The sequence below is a fragment of the Pygocentrus nattereri genome, chromosome 12 (assembly GCF_015220715.1).
Source record: "Pygocentrus nattereri isolate fPygNat1 chromosome 12, fPygNat1.pri, whole genome shotgun sequence".
NCBI lineage: Eukaryota > Metazoa > Chordata > Actinopteri > Characiformes > Serrasalmidae > Pygocentrus > Pygocentrus nattereri.
Genome location: NC_051222.1, coordinates 28,118,867 through 28,137,300, shown reverse-complemented (window position 1 = coordinate 28,137,300; position 18,434 = coordinate 28,118,867). Strand labels below are relative to the sequence as shown.

General features: G+C 39.6%; 1 protein-coding gene across 1 annotated transcript; it reads right to left on the bottom strand.

Moving 5' to 3' along the window:
• Window positions 1-3,663: 3,663 nt before the first annotated feature.
• On the bottom strand, window positions 3,664-18,005 carry LOC108441991 (stonustoxin subunit beta-like). Its single transcript, XM_017721806.2, has 7 exons — window positions 17,915-18,005; window positions 15,820-17,546; window positions 14,780-14,899; window positions 9,331-9,419; window positions 4,032-4,233; window positions 3,830-3,943; window positions 3,664-3,708 (listed from the first exon to the last, which is right to left on the bottom strand). The coding sequence occupies exons 1-7, from the start codon at window positions 18,003-18,005 to the stop codon at window positions 3,664-3,666; spliced, it is 2,388 nt and encodes a 795-aa protein (XP_017577295.2).
• Window positions 18,006-18,434: the final 429 nt, after the last annotated feature.

Here is an 18,434-nt window from a genome sequence, read left to right as displayed (position 1 = left end):
CTGGCCTGGGAGCGACTGGGTATCCCTGGGAATGAGTTGGAGGAAGTTGTGGAGGATAGGGTCATCTAGGATTCTCTGCTTTCTCAACTGCTACCGCAACCCTATCTGGACTAATTGGTTTTCAAATGACTAATTTTGAGAAATTAGTTATTGTTACGTGCCAGCGTTGCACGTATGTTTTTTTTTTCTCTCTCTCTCTCTCTCCTTCTTTTTCCCCAACTGCTGTGTGCATAATGGACTAATGTGGATCTTGGATGCTTGGCTGTTCTTATAAGTAACACTCTTGTATCATACACTGTTGCAAGTGGGAAGCAATGTAAGTCTTGAATGTAAACACTGCTACTGTGTACTTGTGTCCTTCCCTTCCTTCTCCCATTACATGCCATGTTATTTCCCCTCTCATCCTAGCTACATCTGAGGGGAATGTAACAGTTATGTTTAAAAAAATGGTCATTCCAAATGTTTGAATGGTAGTATATGCACACTCACAATACACCTGTGGTATAAAAATATCATTGTATTTTTGACCTGTATTCTGAAGACCATGGATATGCCTTAAGGTAAAGGTCTGCATGGTACTTGTTGTTGTTGTTGTTCTTGTTGTGTTGTGTTGTTTTTTTTTTTGTTTGTTTAGTTTGGACCCTCTCTTGCCTGCTGCTGCAGAAAATCTGCTTGGTTTTCCTGCACCTGCACACAACCTAAATGTTTTGTCCCACCCCACCTGCAGTTCTGCATAGCTGATTTCAGTCTATGTTGGTCATCAGGAACACAAGAAGTGAGGGTGTGGCAGCACCTGCAGATTTCATTCAAGGTTGGTTACCTGTAACTACTAAAAATAATAAAAAAAAGGATCTGAACTTGAAACTAAGTTCAATGTAGCAAAGCCATATATTGGCACTGTTTACCTTAACAATTGCATTTTATTTCATGTCAGGCATATACTGCTTTCAGCACCCCCAGCTTAAAACACCTTCCTACATCTCTGTTAATCACAACTGAATTTGGCTGCCATAGGTCAGACTTGCCTTGCTTGGATTTATTGTTGTGAATGTGCCTTTTATTAAGAGTACATTCCACAGCTGTGGCTTTCTGAATGTCTGAAAGCTCCACTTTTAGCCTACAGGAATAAAATTTATCTGACTGATTGCTTCAATTAAGAACTTCTATTTAGAATTAGGCTCATCTTTTTTTGTTTTGTTTTTTGTTATTTTTCTGTTGGACATTTATTGTATCCATTATTAAGTGATCATTTTCTTTTTTGGCTATTCATTTGTATTTACTATTTCTTTGTGGATGTAATAATTGGCAGCGATGAGGAAGCGGACGCATATGTGAAGAAAAGCAAGATTTATTAGGGGCAAATCCAAAAACAGGGTGAAAACAGTCCAGGGTCAGAGAGCCAACATGGAGAGCAGGAGGGACAGACATAATGAAAATAAAAATAGGTTAAACAACGGTGCAGGAAGATCAAACACCATACAACACATCAAACAAAGACCAGTACTAAACTAAGGAAAACACAGGGCTTAAATACAACAGGGATAATGAGGGTTCACAAGACACAGGTAGTAAACACAGGTGGGAATGATCAAGGGCAGGGACTGGAAACAAGGGGGCAGGACTGAGAAGGAATCAAAACAAATAGCACATGGACAAGACTGGTAGGTAAACACAAGCACATTGAAGACTGGGAGGGGCCAATCATGACAGTGGCTTTGCCCTCCACTCTGCCTAGACATCATGTGATGTTTTCAGATGACTTTCAGGAACATAATCAAATAGTCAAGCTATTATAAACGTTCGTCACAGAAAATATGTGTGTATGTAAGCATTCGATGTTAAGTATCTTTCAGCTGGAATCACTAAAGACTGTGACTCTTAAAAATTCTTCTTGTTGCTCCATTTCAGATTTTTTAAGTGTAAACACAAAAGTCCACCGATATGATTCTGTCAAACTTTATTCAAAGAGCTTCATCCAACAAGAATCTTTTTTGTTTTTTTTTACATATGGATAGCAGGAGCTTCAAGAGGATAACAATAAAATGCATGATGTGGCAATGAAAAAAGCAGAAGAAACAATGTTAAAGAAAAATCAAAGCAAATGACACCAAAGCTAACCCATTTAAACTGTCAAAAAAAAAATCAATACACAACTGCACTAAACATTATATTCAATAGACTGTTTATGTGGTCAATTAAATAAATGTGTTTTCTCTAATCAAATTATGTACTGAAATGTGTGATTTTAGACAAGAAATCTATGGTTTCTTAGATAAAACATTATTCTTTAGATGTCCTCCACATTTAATAACAAATTTAGATTACAACTAATAGCAGAGCAAACCATTTGGCTCATGAATCAAGTCAATTCTTAATACTATTTTGAACAAAATTTTAAAGAATAAAGAAAAATGCAAACTGTAACTACAGTTGTATGCAAAAGTGTTTTGTTGATTTTTCTAATTAAAAATAAGTTACATCCTGTATAGGGAGGACACTTCTGCACAATCACTCTTTGCTTTGCTGAATTTAATATATTGGGAAAAATGAAAGATAAAATATGTCGTGTGAAAAATTTTATTTTTTTCCCAATTATTGCCCCCAAAGCTTAACAAGTGTAAATGTTAATTTTTCCTTAATTTGTTTAAATGCCATTTATGTTTGTTTCCTGTAGAATGTGCTCAGTTATTTTCACTTAGAAAATCAACACCGAATAAAATTTATTGTAATGCACTGTCACATTTTTGCATTGTGAGTGCACAGTGTCACAACATGTGATTGTGATTTTCCAGCATTAATCACATAACAGTTACATTAAAGCCTCTTTTCCTTCCTCCTTTCAAATGTTCCTATATTATGAACATTTGAAAGGAGATGCACAAGTTTTTCAAATTCTACGGAAGCAACTGCCTCAGTTACGCTGACAGAAGTTGGTTATTGTGTGATGTGCAGTCTTTCATCAAATTAGGAAAACTTTACCTTTAACTCTTAGCTTGATAAACCATCAAACAGTAGACACCCAAAGCACTGTATTATCTGAAACCTCATTACCTACACCGATCAGGAATGACATTATGACCACCTCTTTATTTCTACGCTCGTTGACCATTTTATCAGCTCTACAATTACAGTTCTACAATTATAGACTAGTCCATCTTTTCTCTGCATATTTTGTTAGTCCCCTTTTACCCTGTTCTTCAGTGGTCAGGACCCCCATGGACCCTCACAGAGCAGGTACTATTTAGGTGGTGGATCATTTTCAGCACTGCAGTAACACTGAAGTGGTGGTGGTGTGTTAGTTTGTGTTACACTGGTCTGAGTGGATCAGGCACAAGAGTGCTGCTGGTGTGTTTTAAACACCTCAGGGCCACTGGTCTGAGAATAATCCACCAACCAAAAATATCCAGCCAACAGCATCCTGACCACTGAAGAACAGGCAAAAAGGGGCTAACAAAGTATCAGGGAAACAGATGGACTACAGTCTGTTACTGTAAAACTACAAAGTGCACCTATATGGTAAGTGGAGCTGATAAAGTGGACAATGAGAATAGAAACAAGGAGGTGGTCATAATGTTATGCAGAACAGGGAATAATACAAGATCATCATTTAGATACTTGAGTATAACAAAGAAAAAACAAACTTAATGGAGATGATTAGTATCCTCAAATATGGGCAGGCACGGTGACCTTCATATTAACATTGTCCACCTGGTGGAAAGAAAAAATACTTTTAAAATTGATACATATACATGATTTTTAATGGATGATGTAATGAATGTGCTTCCATCCAGAGCTGTTGCCAAAACGCACATGAACAAAAACTACTTACTTCAATGAGGCCAAAGTTGGTCATGAAAATGTCTCCATGGATATTAACCGCAGACACACTCTCCACTGGCATACGGTGCCAGTACATACAGAAGACGTACCCATTCACAATTACCTGATGGAAATGAAGCAAAACTGTTTGTATAACAATTTATTTTCCTTAAGTTGTTAATTCATTTGCTTTACTTCTTCAAGCTCTGTACCTCATAGCCTTCTGGTTTAACAACCATGAACAAATCAAAGGCTCCTCCTCTCACAAATGGGCCCCCTGAGGTCTCTTCTGCATTCTGCCACTGCCCGTTTCTGAAGGTGTTGCGCACAACAGAGGGTGTCCCAACACGGGGGTTGAAGTGGAATGCAATGTCATCTACGCTCCTTTGCCCAGTCTTCAGATTTATTGTGAAGCTGCAAGCAAAAAATAGCAAACACTTACAGATAAAGCAAATAAGGTTAATTATTAGTCTCAAATAGAAAAGTTAAGAGAATGTTCATTCTTATAGTCGATGTGTTAGATGCGGTAGATTGGGCAGCAGTGAAGATCTGAGCAACTCTAAGAAGGGCCAGATCATTATTATCACAGTTGAAGCATCTCTGAAATGGCAAGGCTAGTGGGCTGCTCCTGATCAGCACAGGGGAGTACCTGCCCATAGTGGTTCGAAGAGGGACAAACCAATGACACCCAAGGCTCATTCATGTGCAATGGCAACAAATGCTATTTTGTCTGATCCAAACTTACAGAAAGGATACTATGACACAAGTCCCGAGTAGTGCAACCATCTAAACATTGGCCCTACCATCAGGACTTCAATTCCTGGTGATGCTACAGCCATCGGTGGCCAGGAATACAAGAGAGCACAATTGGCCTCACTGGGTAGGATCGCCCACATCACTCAACAAGATGCTAGTCAGTGTGGGTGTCTGTTAGCTAACGTAACAGAACTGGCAGTTAACGCTTTCCTCCGAATGCGTTCAGCTGTTCAGTGACGTTGCGTAAGCCATCGAGAAGATGCAATGGCACTTTACACGTCTCGGAGGAAGCTTGTGCTAGCCTTCACCCTCCTTGCTTTGGGGGAGTCCCAACTAGTGGGTGGAATTGGAGACAATTAAATTGGGAAGAAAATTGGGTTAAAAAAAAAACACTGTGTTTTTGAAGGTGATGTGTCACAACAAATCTGTGCACCGCACCCTCCTGTGTGTGGTGTTGGACAGCCATAGATCAGTCAGAGGGCCCATGCCAACCCCTGTCTGTTCACCATTTAAAGCACCAACAAGGGGGCACAGATGTTGGAATTGGACCTTAGAGCAATTGAAGAATGTCACTTAGTCGTTTTCTTTTACATCAAGCAGACAGCTGGGTACATGTGTGGCATTTACCTAGGGAAGTGATGCTGCCAGGATACACTATGTGAAGAAGACAAGCCCATGGATGAAGTATGATGCTCTGGGCAGTGGTCTGCTGGGAAACCCTTGATCTGGGCATTGATATAGACATAAATTTGACACCTACTTAAACATTGTGGCAGTCCTGGTACACTCCTTCATGGCAATAATGTTCCATATCTCGGTTCCATACCTTCAAAGTTCTTGTAGAGTTCTTGCCTCAGAACTGGTTTGGCAGCAGGTGGAGGACTAACAGCATATTAAGCAATGTTTTTATATATATACTTTCTACAAGGTTTAGGAGTGTGTTTATGGAAATTTTTGACCATTCTTCCAGAAGCGCATTTGTGAGGTCCGACACTGATGTTGGACAAGAAGGCCTGGCTCGCAGTCTCTGCTCTAATTAATCCCAAAGGTGTTCTATCAGGTTGAGGTCAAGACTCTACACAGGCCAATCAAGTTATTCCACACCAAACTTGCTCATCCATGTCTTTAAGGAACTTGCTTTGTGCACTGGTGCGCAGTCATGTTGGAACAGGAAGGGGCCATCGTCAAAATTTTGCCATAAATTTGGGAGCATGAAACTGTCCAAAATCTCTTGGTCTGCTGAAGCATTAATAGTTCCCTTCACTGGACCTAGGGGGCCAAGCCCTACTATTGAAAAAAAAACACCTCACAATAAGTACCCCTCCAGCAATCCATCAGATGGAGAAGCGTGTTTCATCACTCCAGAGAACATGTCTCCACTGTTCTAGAGTCCAGTGGAGGCGCATTACACTACTGCATTCGACATCTTTGCATTGTGTTCGGTGATGCAAGTCTTGGATGCAACTGCTCGGCCATGGAAACCCATTTCATGAAGCTCTTTATGCTGTTCTTGAGCTAATCTGAAGGCAACATGAAGTTTGGAGGTCTGTAGCGATTGACTGCAGAAAGTTGGCGACTTTTGTGTGCAATGCACCTCAGTATCTGCTCACCCCACTCTGCCATTTTACTTGGCTTACCACTTTGTGGCTGAGTTGCTTTTGTTCGCAATCGCTTCCACTTTGTTATAATACCACTGACAGTTGACTGAATTATTTAGTAGCAAGGAAATTTTATAACTGGACTTGTTGCACAGGTGGCATCCTATCATGGTACCATGCTGGAATTCAGTGAGCTCTTAAGAGCAATCCATTCTTTCACAAATGTTTGTAGAAGCAGTCTGCATGCCTAGGTGCTTGGTTTTATACACCTGTGGCCACGGAAGTCATTGGAACATCTGAATTCTATGATTTGGATGGGTGAGTGAATATTTTTGGCAATATAGTGTATATAATGAGTGAGTCAAAGTCACAGGACAGGTTTTGTTTTATTTTATTTTATTTTTTAATTTTATCGACTTCTTTTATCTCTGGGGTCATCTCAACCAAATTGTGTATGCTGAGAAAATCTGCAAAAAACACACCTTCAGCACCACATCGTGGAGGCTTGTGACAGCATAAAAAAATAAAGTAAAATGGTGTCCTGTGACTTTGACTCACCGTGTGTATATATATATATATATATATAGTATCTCACAAAAGTGAGTTCACTCCTCACATTTCTGTAAATATTGTATTATATCTTCTCATGCGACAACACTATAGAAATCAAATTTTGCTATAACTTAAGGTAGTCAGTGTACAGCTTGTATAGCAGTATAGATTTACTGTTCTCTGAAAATAATTCAACACACAGCCATTAATGTCTAAATAGTTGGCAACACCTCAGAGTGAACATGCCCAAATTGTGCCCAATTGTGTCGTTGTCCCTCCCTGGTGTCATGTGACTCATTAGAGTTACAAGGTTCCAGGTGTGAATAGGGAGCAGGGCTATTAAATTTGGTGTTTTGGGTACAATTCGCTCCTACTGGCCACTGGATATTCAACATGGCACCTAATGGCAAAGAACTCTCTGAGGATGTGAGAAATGTTGCTCTCCACAAAGATGGCCTAGGGTATAAGAAGATTGCTAACACCCTGAAACTGAGCTATAGCACGTTGGCCAAGGTCATACAGTAATTTTCCAGGACAGGTTCCCCTCGGAACAGGCCTCGGCAAGGTCAAGACCAAGGTAAATTTGTTTGGCACAAATGGTGTCCAGCAAGTGTGGTGGCATCCTGGTGAGGAGTACCAAAACAAGTGTCTCTTGCCTACAGAATAGTGGTGGTAGCATCATGGTCTGGAACTGCATGAGTGCTGCTGGCACTGGGGAGCTGTGGTTCATTGAGGGAAACATGAATTCCAACATGTACTGTGGCATTCTGAAGCAGAGCATGATCCCCTCCCTTCAGAAACTAGACCAACACAATAACAACCCCCAAAGACACCTCCAAGATGACAACTGCCTCCCTGAAAGTAAAGGTGATGGACTGGCCAAGTATGTTTCCACACCTAAACCCAATTGAGCATCTGTGGGGCATCCTCAAGTGGAAGGAGAAGGAGCGCAAGGTGTCTAACATCCACCAGGTCTGTGATATCATCATGGAGGAGTGGAAGCGGATTCCAGTAGCAACCTGTGCACACCCACACAACTTCTAAGCTACTTCTCCTTCTGGGTTGTGGGGGGTGCTGGAGCCTATCCCAGCTGTCACTGGGCGAAAGGCAGGACACACCCTGCACAGGCCACCAGTCCATCACAGGGCAGACAGACAGATACATTAACTCACACCCTCACACCTAGGGGCAATTTAGCATGTCCAAAAGACCTGAGTGCATGTCTTAGGATGGTGGTAGGAAACCAGACAACCCAAAGGAAACCCACGCAGACACAGGGAGAACATGCAAACTCCACTCAGACAGGACCGTAATCACCCAGCCAGGGACTCGAACCCAGGCCCTCCTTGCTGTGAGGTGATTGGGCTACCCACCACGCCATCATTCTGCCCTGCAACCTGTGCAGCTCTGGTGAATTCCATACAAAAGAGGTTTAAGGCAGTGCTAGATAATAATGGTGGTCACACAAAATATTGACACTTTGAGCACAATTTGGACATGTACACCTCACGGTGAACTCACTTGTGTTGCCAGCTATTTAGACATTATTGGCTGTGTGTTGAGTTGAGTAAATCTATATTGCTATACAAGCTGTCCACTGACCTCTTTAAGTTGAATCCAAGTTTCATTTCTGTAGTGTTGTCACATGAAAAGATATAATAAAATATTTGCACAAATGTGAGGGTGTATTGTGAGATACACACGTATACACACAGACACACACATTGTGCCAGTATTGGAGCGCAAAGAGTACTGAAAATCACTACTTAAGTAAAAGTATTAATAAAGAAAATTGCTCAAGTAACAGTAAATAAATAGTTGATTGGAAAACTACTTGAGTATTCAAGTTACATTTTTGTATATCTGCAATCACAGTCTGAAAATGCTTGAGTTGAGTTGGATAAATCAGTGGAGATAATCTGTATAGACAAAACTAAAGCATGATATGTGAGAGAAAAAAAGTTCAACTACATGTTCTTCATGGTGAGATGATTATATAAGACTTGCTAGTTTCTGTTTCCAACAAAGTAACTTAGAAGCCCTGAAAGGCTGTGCATGATTTGTCCTTGTTTAATTAAGTCAGCTTTATAAAAAAAGATTTAATTGAGTCAAAATTAAAAGTAGATTGGTCAATATGTAATTTTCAGAGACTATCAGCTGAAGCTGAGTTGTGTAAGCAGAGATCTCAGCACGTTTTGTGATGACACTTATCTTTGGTGCATTTTTAAAATTAATATAGGTGACCATTTGGATAAAGTCTATTCCTCGTGTATGCTGGTAGAGTTCTCCTCTTTCTTCGTCCACTAAACTAGAGGTCTGTGCACTGTTGTTGTAGCTCAGAGTTGCTGTGTTTTCATTGGTGGATCTTTCCAATTCAACTGGGCTTTCTTCTAATTGGTTCATAAGCTGATAAGCTCATAATATATTTTTACTCTATTATTAAACATTAAAATAACAAGGTAAAAGTGTTTCCTTATCGATTAAGTGAGAGTAGAAGTACTGTGATTAAATTTTACCATTACATGGAAAAATGTACTCAACTACAGTAACAAGAGTAAATGTAATTTAATACTTTCCACCTGTGTCCAGTATCATGACAACGTACCTGTCAGAATCTGAAGGAACAACACCTTGGAAGAACAAAGCCAGTCCTACTTTCAGCCCTCCACTGAGTGGTCCCACATAGGGTAAGGCCTGTGGTGATCATAAGCATTGTACATGTAGGCAATGAACAACTGCAAATCCTTACATTTAAACAAAACATTAATTGTTCTGATTCTTAGCATAAATAATACAAAATAAAACTTGTTTGTTTATTATAAAACCTTAATTAACATTTTTTTGCCTTTTAAACCATTTTCAAGTGCCATGTTACTTACAGGGTAGCAGACTGGATATGGCACTCCCAACTGGATCTGGGAAAACTTCCCACGTGAGACTCCTGGGCTTTGTTCCTTACCAAAAGTGGATGTGCTCCAGTTCTGAGCAAAGAGAAGACAAAGAATGGTAATGAAGGAAACATGCATTTCCCCCAAAAAATGTCCTGGCTGCTCTGGATTACAAGGACATTTGGAAGTTTAAAAAGTACTTCTTGAATTCTTTGGTTGTCCACTGGTACCTGCTGTGCTTTGTAGCATATAATGTAATTGTAATTATATTTATTTTATTATTCTAAATGTGTTACGTTACAGAAAATTATAATACAATAAAATATAATACATTAGCCACAAGATGCTCCAAGTTGCTGTGTTTTTATTACTGGTGAGGGGTGTTCTTCATAATCAGGAGGCTTATTTCCAGCAACATAAAACATGACACAATGCACAAATTCTCATTAAATAATATATTATAATTAACTTCCAGTCAATTCATTATAGTATAGTGCAGATACTTTTCCATTTTTAGTTTTAAACTAACAAAATGATCATATCAGATGTAGATTACAAAACCTTTGCCTTACAAGTAGTTTTTGCTCAACAAATTACGACTATAACAATAATGTAAATTTCTACTGGCACCTAGCCCTAGTGGAATGTGCTGTGTCTGCAACAATAACACTACTTAATGCAGATCTACCAATAATACGAACCCCTGAAGTGCATGTAATTTAAGTAAAATATTCTTTGTTTTTTATTTAAGGTTTTACAGCAAGTCATTCAGTAAATACTTCAACTCAAGGTCCAATACTGAATATTAACAGAGAAATCTTTAGATATCTATCTATATAAAATATCTTTTAGTCTGTTTAAATGTTTAGTCTGCTATCTTTTCGCCTATTTTTTGAGAAAAATGTTGTCAGCTTATCTCGTAATCAGTATAAACAAAACTGGCTTTTTGCTTCATTTATATGATTGGTGGTCAATGTCAGCAGAAACAGTCCATTCACAGCAGCGTTGCACAGCCAATCAGATTTTATCCATTTATCATGGAGTAAATGACTTACTGCTACATAACCAATGGTGTTCATGAAGACATCTCCTTTGATGTGAAGCGTGGTCACTTTCTCAACTGGCATTCGGTGCTTGAAGAAGCAATTCCTCTGGCCATTTACATATGCCTGGAAAGAAAATAGAATAGTCTTTTTTTGATGATCATAACTTGTTTTGTTTATTTGCATTACTTATTTTTTTTTTTTTTACCACATACTCAATTAATGCCCATACCTCATAGCCATCTGCTTTGACAACAATGAAGATATCAAAGGCTGATCCCCTCACGAAAGGACACCATTGAGTCTCTTCTGGACCCTCCCACTTTCCGTTCCTGAAGCTGTCACGAACCATTGATTTGTTGACACGGGGGTTGAAGTGAAAAGCAACGTCATCGCCGTCTTTCGTTCCAAGCTTATGATTTATGAAAAACCTGTATGGAATGAAAGAAAAGCTCCTAAAAAAAGCTCCTTTCAAAGAAGAGTAGTTATATATATGTAAAATACATATCAAAGTATTTCATGTTATAAATATTAGAAATTCATACTCGTTGGCATCTGGATTAACAACCCCTTGGAAGTACAGAGCCATTCCTGGTCTCAGCCCTCCAGGAATTGTGCCCACATAAGGAATGCACTGTAAAGAAATGGTTCGATAGTTCAATAAACAATAAACAGTTTAACTAGTTTTCCATCCATTCCAACTCAAATAAATACTTTGAATGAAACAATGCAAAGCAAATGTTTAGTTTAGATGGGCAAAATCAATATCTTACATTAATTCAAACAAAAAAAAAAAGTGCTGATTTAATGTAAATGCGTGATTTAAAAATTTACATAGAGATATGGCATGAAGCTGTTAAAAGGTCATAGCTCTTTGACCTTGATTTTATTTAGGGATATTTGGCCATGTAGAGGTGAGTTAGGCCAAAAAGCTGTGAAAGTCTCCATTTGGCTATCTAAGTCTGCTAAATATATGATATTAAATCCTCTGTAAAAGTTTGTACTGAACTTAACACATTTACTGTACAGTGATAGTTTTCTTAGACATGTAACTAAAAAACAGCTACAGTATAATTCCATATCATTAAATGACTGAGCTCTACAGTTTTTAGCAGTGTATCTAAAGCTATATAGAGCAGTAGAAACATATTGTTTGGAGGGATGAGATGAACACCTTTGGGATGAGATGGAATGATCTAGAACTAAGCTTCGAACATCAGTACCTGACCCCACTAATGCTCTTGTGGATGAATACAATCAATGATGTAATGCTGGAAGATAGCTCGGGCATTTATCAACCCGAAGGGAATCATGAGGTATTCATAATGGCCTGATGAAGTTGTGAAAGCCATCTTCCATTCATCCCCCATCTAATGTGGATAAGGTTGTAGGCACTGCACAGGTACAGTTTATGAAAAAACAACACTTGCTGCAGGACCTCAAGGCATTGTTAATGAGAAGTAGGGGTTATCTTTCCTTGATAGTGATCTTATTGAATCCCCTGTAGTCTATGCAAGAACGCAGACCCTATCCATCTTCCCTGCTGGACTCTGTCAGCGAGGTGGAGGGCTGTATGAAACCTATATGAATAAATGCCTTCTGAATATACTCCTCCATGGCCTTCTTCTTCAGGCCTCACAAGAAGAAAAGAGAATGCTCTTCACTGATTACAGCTCAGCATTCAATACCATCATTCCCTCACAACTTATCTCTAAGCTGTTTGATCTTGGACTGGAGACCTCTGATCCTGCTGATCCTCAACATGGGTGCACCACAGCGCTGTGTGCCCAGCCCTGTGCACAGTGTTCTCTTCTTAATGCTTCCACTGGTCTAACACACTTTTGGTTTGTTTTAGCTGTAGTTGCCACATCATTATTAAGTCTCACCTGGCTTTCATGTTTCATACTTAAGCAGTGAGGAGCTAAACTTTCCCCTCCTCTGCTTTCACTGCAGACTGGCAGGGTCGCCTACAGAGTACATGAAGTAATGTAGTTTATTGTTTGTGCTTTTTTTATTCTGTGACTTTTTTGATTGATTTATGTGTAAAACTGAAGTTATGAATGAATCGCGGACGCCATGCTTTTCAGTCTGCTTTGGATAAAAACCATCATTGCTATAGTATGGAGACAAAGCAGGAAAAGGTCATGATTATTTTTTCAGGCTATTTTAAATATGATTCACCTGTCCTGTCATGTGACACACAAGTGAGATCACCACAGCTGGAGGCGGCATATTGGAAATGGCTGGAAAACCTTGTCTCGTCTGTTTACGTAAAAGTTGCTGACGACACCCGATGATGTATCCGGTTCTTGAATGGTTTTCCCATTTCATAGGGGGAAGATTTCAACCACTACCCTGTGTAACTCAGTTTCAAGGGGGAGGGTTACACTCGAAAACAAGGGGAAGGGTTAAAATAAGAAATGGGATTGGGCCTTTTACACTTTTACACAGACTCTCACTCCTTGTGAGGTACTGCCACTCCTTCTGTCATTCTGAGCTATTTTCCCATGTATCCATTATTTTTTGGACTTGATGTGGATTTGCTCTTTTGTTCTGTGCTGCTCCAGTTTATCTCCAATTGCTGTTGATATTTTTGTATATGTCATTAAACTCTGCACCTGTCATACAAATCTGAGTGTTACTTGTAAATACCTATTCTCTCCTTGGTAGCGAGGGTTGCTGGACCCTATCCCAGCACACATTGGGCAGAAGGCAGGAAACACCCTGGACAGGTCGTCAGTCCATCACAGAAATGCCATAATTAATTTTTGCTTTATTAAAGTAAGCTAAAAGTCCTTGTTTACAAGATGTGTCCTTCTCAACAAAATGTAAATAAGGAAGTTAATACAATGCATTGTCAAAGTGAATTGATGTGTAGGTTTCTGTTTATTTGATGATTACAGGTGTTGACAGGGCCAAAATGGCAGCATCGTTGACGTGCCTTGCTGAACCCGTCTATGTATGTATGGGGTGTCCAGTGTCTGCAAAAGCCCAGTGTGGCTGCATGTTTTATTCAACCATGCATGTGCTCAGCTAATCAGATGGTTTGAAGGCTGAATGCAATTGATTAAACAAGCGCAAAAGATTTTCTCCTGCTTTTTTGGAATCTGCAGCCACATAGTCCCTTTGCGGATAGGATTGGACACGCCTGATGAATGTTTACCTATGGGTTCAACCTCTTCCTTGTTAGAGTGCTTGAAAGAGCACTCTATTGTTATCTCTCATACTTCTTCTTGTTCTTCTTCTACACTTTTCTGCGATTAATACAGCCTGAACCACTTAACGTAAACCTCAAAATATCTCATCATTTTATCAATTAGCTTTAGAGTTATTTGTTTGGAACTAGGCAAAGAACACAGCCCCATTCACTCCCATGTAAATTTCTCAAAATCAGAATCTGCTTATTTCAAGATTTTCTCTGTGTTTAACTTGTCATAACTCAGACATTTTCTTCTCAATACATACAACATTACACCAAAAAAATCATCAAGGGGTCTTATCTCACACCATCTATTTGGGTAAACGATAGAATATAATTTTCCTGAGTTATGACTGTTTGTTTAGAGGGTGCAAATCGGACTCAAACAAGGCTTCTCCACTAAGAGCTGCATAATAACAGAGTGACAGTTCATTTCAATGACCCATCCCCCCAACATATACATCTCTCCCTCTCACACACACACACACACACACACACATCTAAGGAGGTGTTGTTCACCTACACAGAAACACACACAAACACACACACTTGTAGCTCATTTCAAGCACTCTTGCAGTTCCTTCGGGAAATGCACATCTAGTTTTTTATGATGCTCAGTGGCTAGAAGACTTCCCTGGTGTGATTAATGAAAACATGGTTTCCAGAAATCTTTTAAAGCCAGTTAACTCTTAAATAATAATAAATAATGGTTTGAAATGTACTCCTCTGCATGCTTTTACATTTTTCTTTGGGCTGGAAAAGTTTTCAGAAGTTAATATAAGTGTTTCAGATGCCACCAGGCAGCCTCAGCTAACATGTTTGACATAGTAACTAAAGTAGGTGGTTTAGAATTTTGCAAATGGTCAGATTATGTTCACTCAAGTTACTACACCCTTGACCCACACTTTAATTGAAACTACTCACAATATCGCTGAGCTGATTCGAAACTTCTGACATGATGGTTGACATACTCCACCGTGAGACACCCAAGTTGGCCATTATTTTCTTCCTTACTTCATTAAAGAGGGAGAAAGAGGTCCAGTTCTGTGTGGAATGCAAACATATGATAGGATATAATAGATTTTTCAGTGAGCATTCATTGAGCATTATTTGATAAATTTGGGAAAAAAGTTCTCTTGATTTGATTTCTTTAGGTTTGTGAAGAAAAATAATTCCAGGTCTGTTTCTCACTTAGGGCCTCCAAACCACCAAAGGCACCACAAGGACACAAGTTTTTTTGTTGTTTCCAGACAAATCTAGAAAGTAAAAAATTATCCCTTACTCTTGTTTTGCATCAGCTCTTATTTTAACTACATGCCGAGACATCTGTGAGGGCACCATTAATGCTGATTGATATATACAGGTTTTGGCACCACATGCTGTCATCCAGATGAGGTTTTTTTTTTTATTTCAGGGAAGCCCTTGCTTATTTCAGCAAGACAGCGTAAAACAGAGTTCTACATATATTACAACTGCATGGCTCCATTGTAAAAAGGTCCAGGGGCTAAACGGGCCTGCCTGTAGTTCACGCCTGTCACCACTGGAAACATTTGGCACATTATGAAATGAAACATTACAATAAAGAAAACCACAAACTGTTGAGCAGCTCAAATCTTATATACAAAACCAGGAAAACATTTCACTTCAAAGTAAAGAATTCCATCTCTCTGGTTCCTAAACTCTTACAGAGTGTAGTTAAAATAACAGGTGGTGCAAAGCAAGTAAACATGCCAATGACCCAACTTTGTTGGAAGGTGTTGAAGGCACCAAATTTGAAAAGGGCACGTATTTGTAAAAACATTTTTCAAAATTTGATATGTTGTCTTCATGCTGTTATGCTGTTTTACCAAAGCCTACAAGCTAATATTAAAACCATGTGAAATCTTGCAAAATGCTACAAAAACAATAACTAGAAAAGTACAAAATTCTGCACTAACCCATGACTTGCCCACTGGAACGGGAACCTTCTCTTGGAGGGAAAACTGGACAGATTCACTGACTTCACTCATTCCCACATCACTGACTGCTCTGTACCGGACCCAGTATTGGTTAGCTAGTTGCAGTCCAGTTATTGTGAAGCTTCCCTTTGTATCTGGAGTGTCTATGGTCTGCCAAGTGCCAACATTAGCTCCTGAAGCATCGGGCTGTGTTACTCCGTATTCCACTCTGTAACGCGTTGTCACTCCAGTTGGGGACTTCTGAAGCTTCAGAATCACATTCCTATTCTGAACGACCACGCTGGGAGCAGGAGGCTTGGACACTGGTTGAAAGCGGTCATCCACTTTCTCTTGTTTATACATGCGGATGGAGATGCCAGGATTGGAGGAGTCTGAGATTGATGAAATGACAAACCTGGTTGTCTTCTTATCCTTATTGGCATTAAAAAAACTTTTGAAGAGGCAAAGATTATCTTTCATCTTCTTAGATATTTCAGGATTGCTGAACCAAGACTGGTTGTCTTGGTCACTTGATTTCTGAACTGTTGATTGATTCTCAAATGGATCTGCTATCAGGAACTCTGTAACGGTTTGCAGATATTTATCTTCATACTTCAAAGAAGTGAAGGAGAAGCATATGACTGTGTCCACCGTGGGATTGAAGAGGATGCTGTTGAACTGGGCTGAGGATGTGATTACCGGGACTTCATTCAGTTCCCTGGTGTAGGAACTCAGCACATCTACTTCACCATTAACATTCTCTAACCACTGCTTTAGCTTGCTAGCCCTAAAGGGGGAGTTGGCATGGGTAGTCAGAATGTCAGCCAGTGAACTGTCTTTTGCCTGCCCACCCCGAATAGCAGGAAGGACAGTGGCCAGAGCTTTTCGTAACAACACTTTGTAGATACCAAATGATTCCTGAAATGTTTGCAGCCTTTCTCTCACATCCTGGAAATCATTCACTGTTGTGCTCTGAACCAGATCATTGCAACGTCTCTCTGCATCTCCCAACTCCTCCAACAAGCCTTCGACTTTAGCTACGAACGTTGCTCCAATTTCTCTCTCCAGCTTAGCTGCTTTACTGTCCAAACGTGCCAGGGGATGGAGCCAAACCCTCACAGGCACAGCATCGTTCTCCCTCTGCCTCAGCAAAGATGGCAGCTTCTTGTAAAGCTGCAAGGCTTCCATGTATGTGGTGGGGTTCTCATGAAGCTCATAGTCACCATAAAATGTACAGCTGATATTATCAGCCATTTTTTTCTCATTCTCATTCATCTTCAGAGCTCCTTCCCCCTCTATGGAAAATTGGGGGATCTTCTTAACCATTACCCTTAGATTTCCCTCAGCCTCTTGTTTGTTCTCATTCTCTGAGACTGTTTTGTCAAACACCATGAAGGCCTGACCTCCATACAGTACAGCTGTAACAACATGAGTGGCGGTCTTCTGCTCAAACACCTCAGGGTAGGAGATTTTGCCCAGCTGGGTCATAGTAAGTTGCTCAAATCTTGTTGTCTGGCTATACTGCATAGTAACTCTAGACTGACGGTCTGAGGACTTCTTGTCACTCAAGTATCTGGCTGAGCCTCCAACCTCCACTAAACCACCCAGAAAGCTGGCTTTGAGGGAGGCGCTGACATCAAGGACGCTGGTCTTATCCCGGAGTGAGTCAGAAGCAACAAATTTCAGATCAGTCTTGGGCTGTCGATGCACATCCAAATCCTTGGACAAAGACTGTTTATCCCATAGAGTAACACCTGAAATGAGTGAGAGTCTAAAGTTTATTCTTTGGTCACTGGTCACTTTATTGTATGCTTGCCCCTGTTAGTTCACTGTAGGTGTACTGTAATCACACTGTGCACTCAAACATCTTCAGAAAAAAAAAAACAACTAACATGCTTTGTTTTACGCAAATTTGATTAGGGCCAATGTCTCACACTAAATTCTGCGCCACATCATTTTGTAAGTTATGTGTACTAGGAATTAGCACATGAGGCAATAAGTAAATAACTAAGTTGTGGCCTCTAAGTATTGTGTTAGACAAATACATATGAATGGTCAGATATGTTCCCTTGAGTTTGCTTGAAGTAAACAATACTTCATGTAGTATACAACACTATATTACCTGGAATGAAAGAATCTCTGCGGCAGTCGTACAGCATGCCAGGATACAGGGCCCTTCCCAGGGCTGCCATTTCAATCGTTTTAGGCTCCATGACTGTCAAGATAAATAAACAAAGCAATAAATAAAGGAATATTTGGACAGTTCTATTGAATTAGTTCAAACTATGGACCCCACAGACTGCATCCCTCATGACCACATAGTCAGCAGTGAAATCCTTTAGTTTTGAAGTACATGTATCCCAAAGTCAGAAAGTCAGTGTGGAACATTAAGAATGGTCACTTTGTTTTTTATAAAATATATGATTTTATGTGTGTAAAATTGTTCAAAGCTGTGTTTGCTAGTTGTGTATTGGATTGCAATTTTGAGATGTTCAAATTAGCTAAAATTGAAATGGAACTTTCAGTCTTTTTGTTCTTTTTAAATGAACATATTTTAAGGTGTAAGGTCACTCAAAGCAAAAGAGTTAGTCTAAAGTCAAAGAATGATCCATATAAAGGGATAAATAAAATGAAAAGGAATC

Bases quoted from the DNA above. Each gene is read 5' to 3' on its own strand.
- LOC108441991 (XM_017721806.2), bottom strand. From the start codon at position 18,005: ATGGAGCCTAAAACGATTGAAATGGCAGCCCTGGGAAGGGCCCTGTAT. The intron at 3,944-4,031 runs GTACAGAGCTTG...CATTTCCATCAG, and splicing joins TTAAACCAGAAGGCTATGAG to GTAATTGTGAATGGGTACGT. The intron at 3,709-3,829 runs GTAAGTAGTTTT...TCTTTCCACCAG, and splicing joins CCAACTTTGGCCTCATTGAA to GTGGACAATGTTAATATGAA.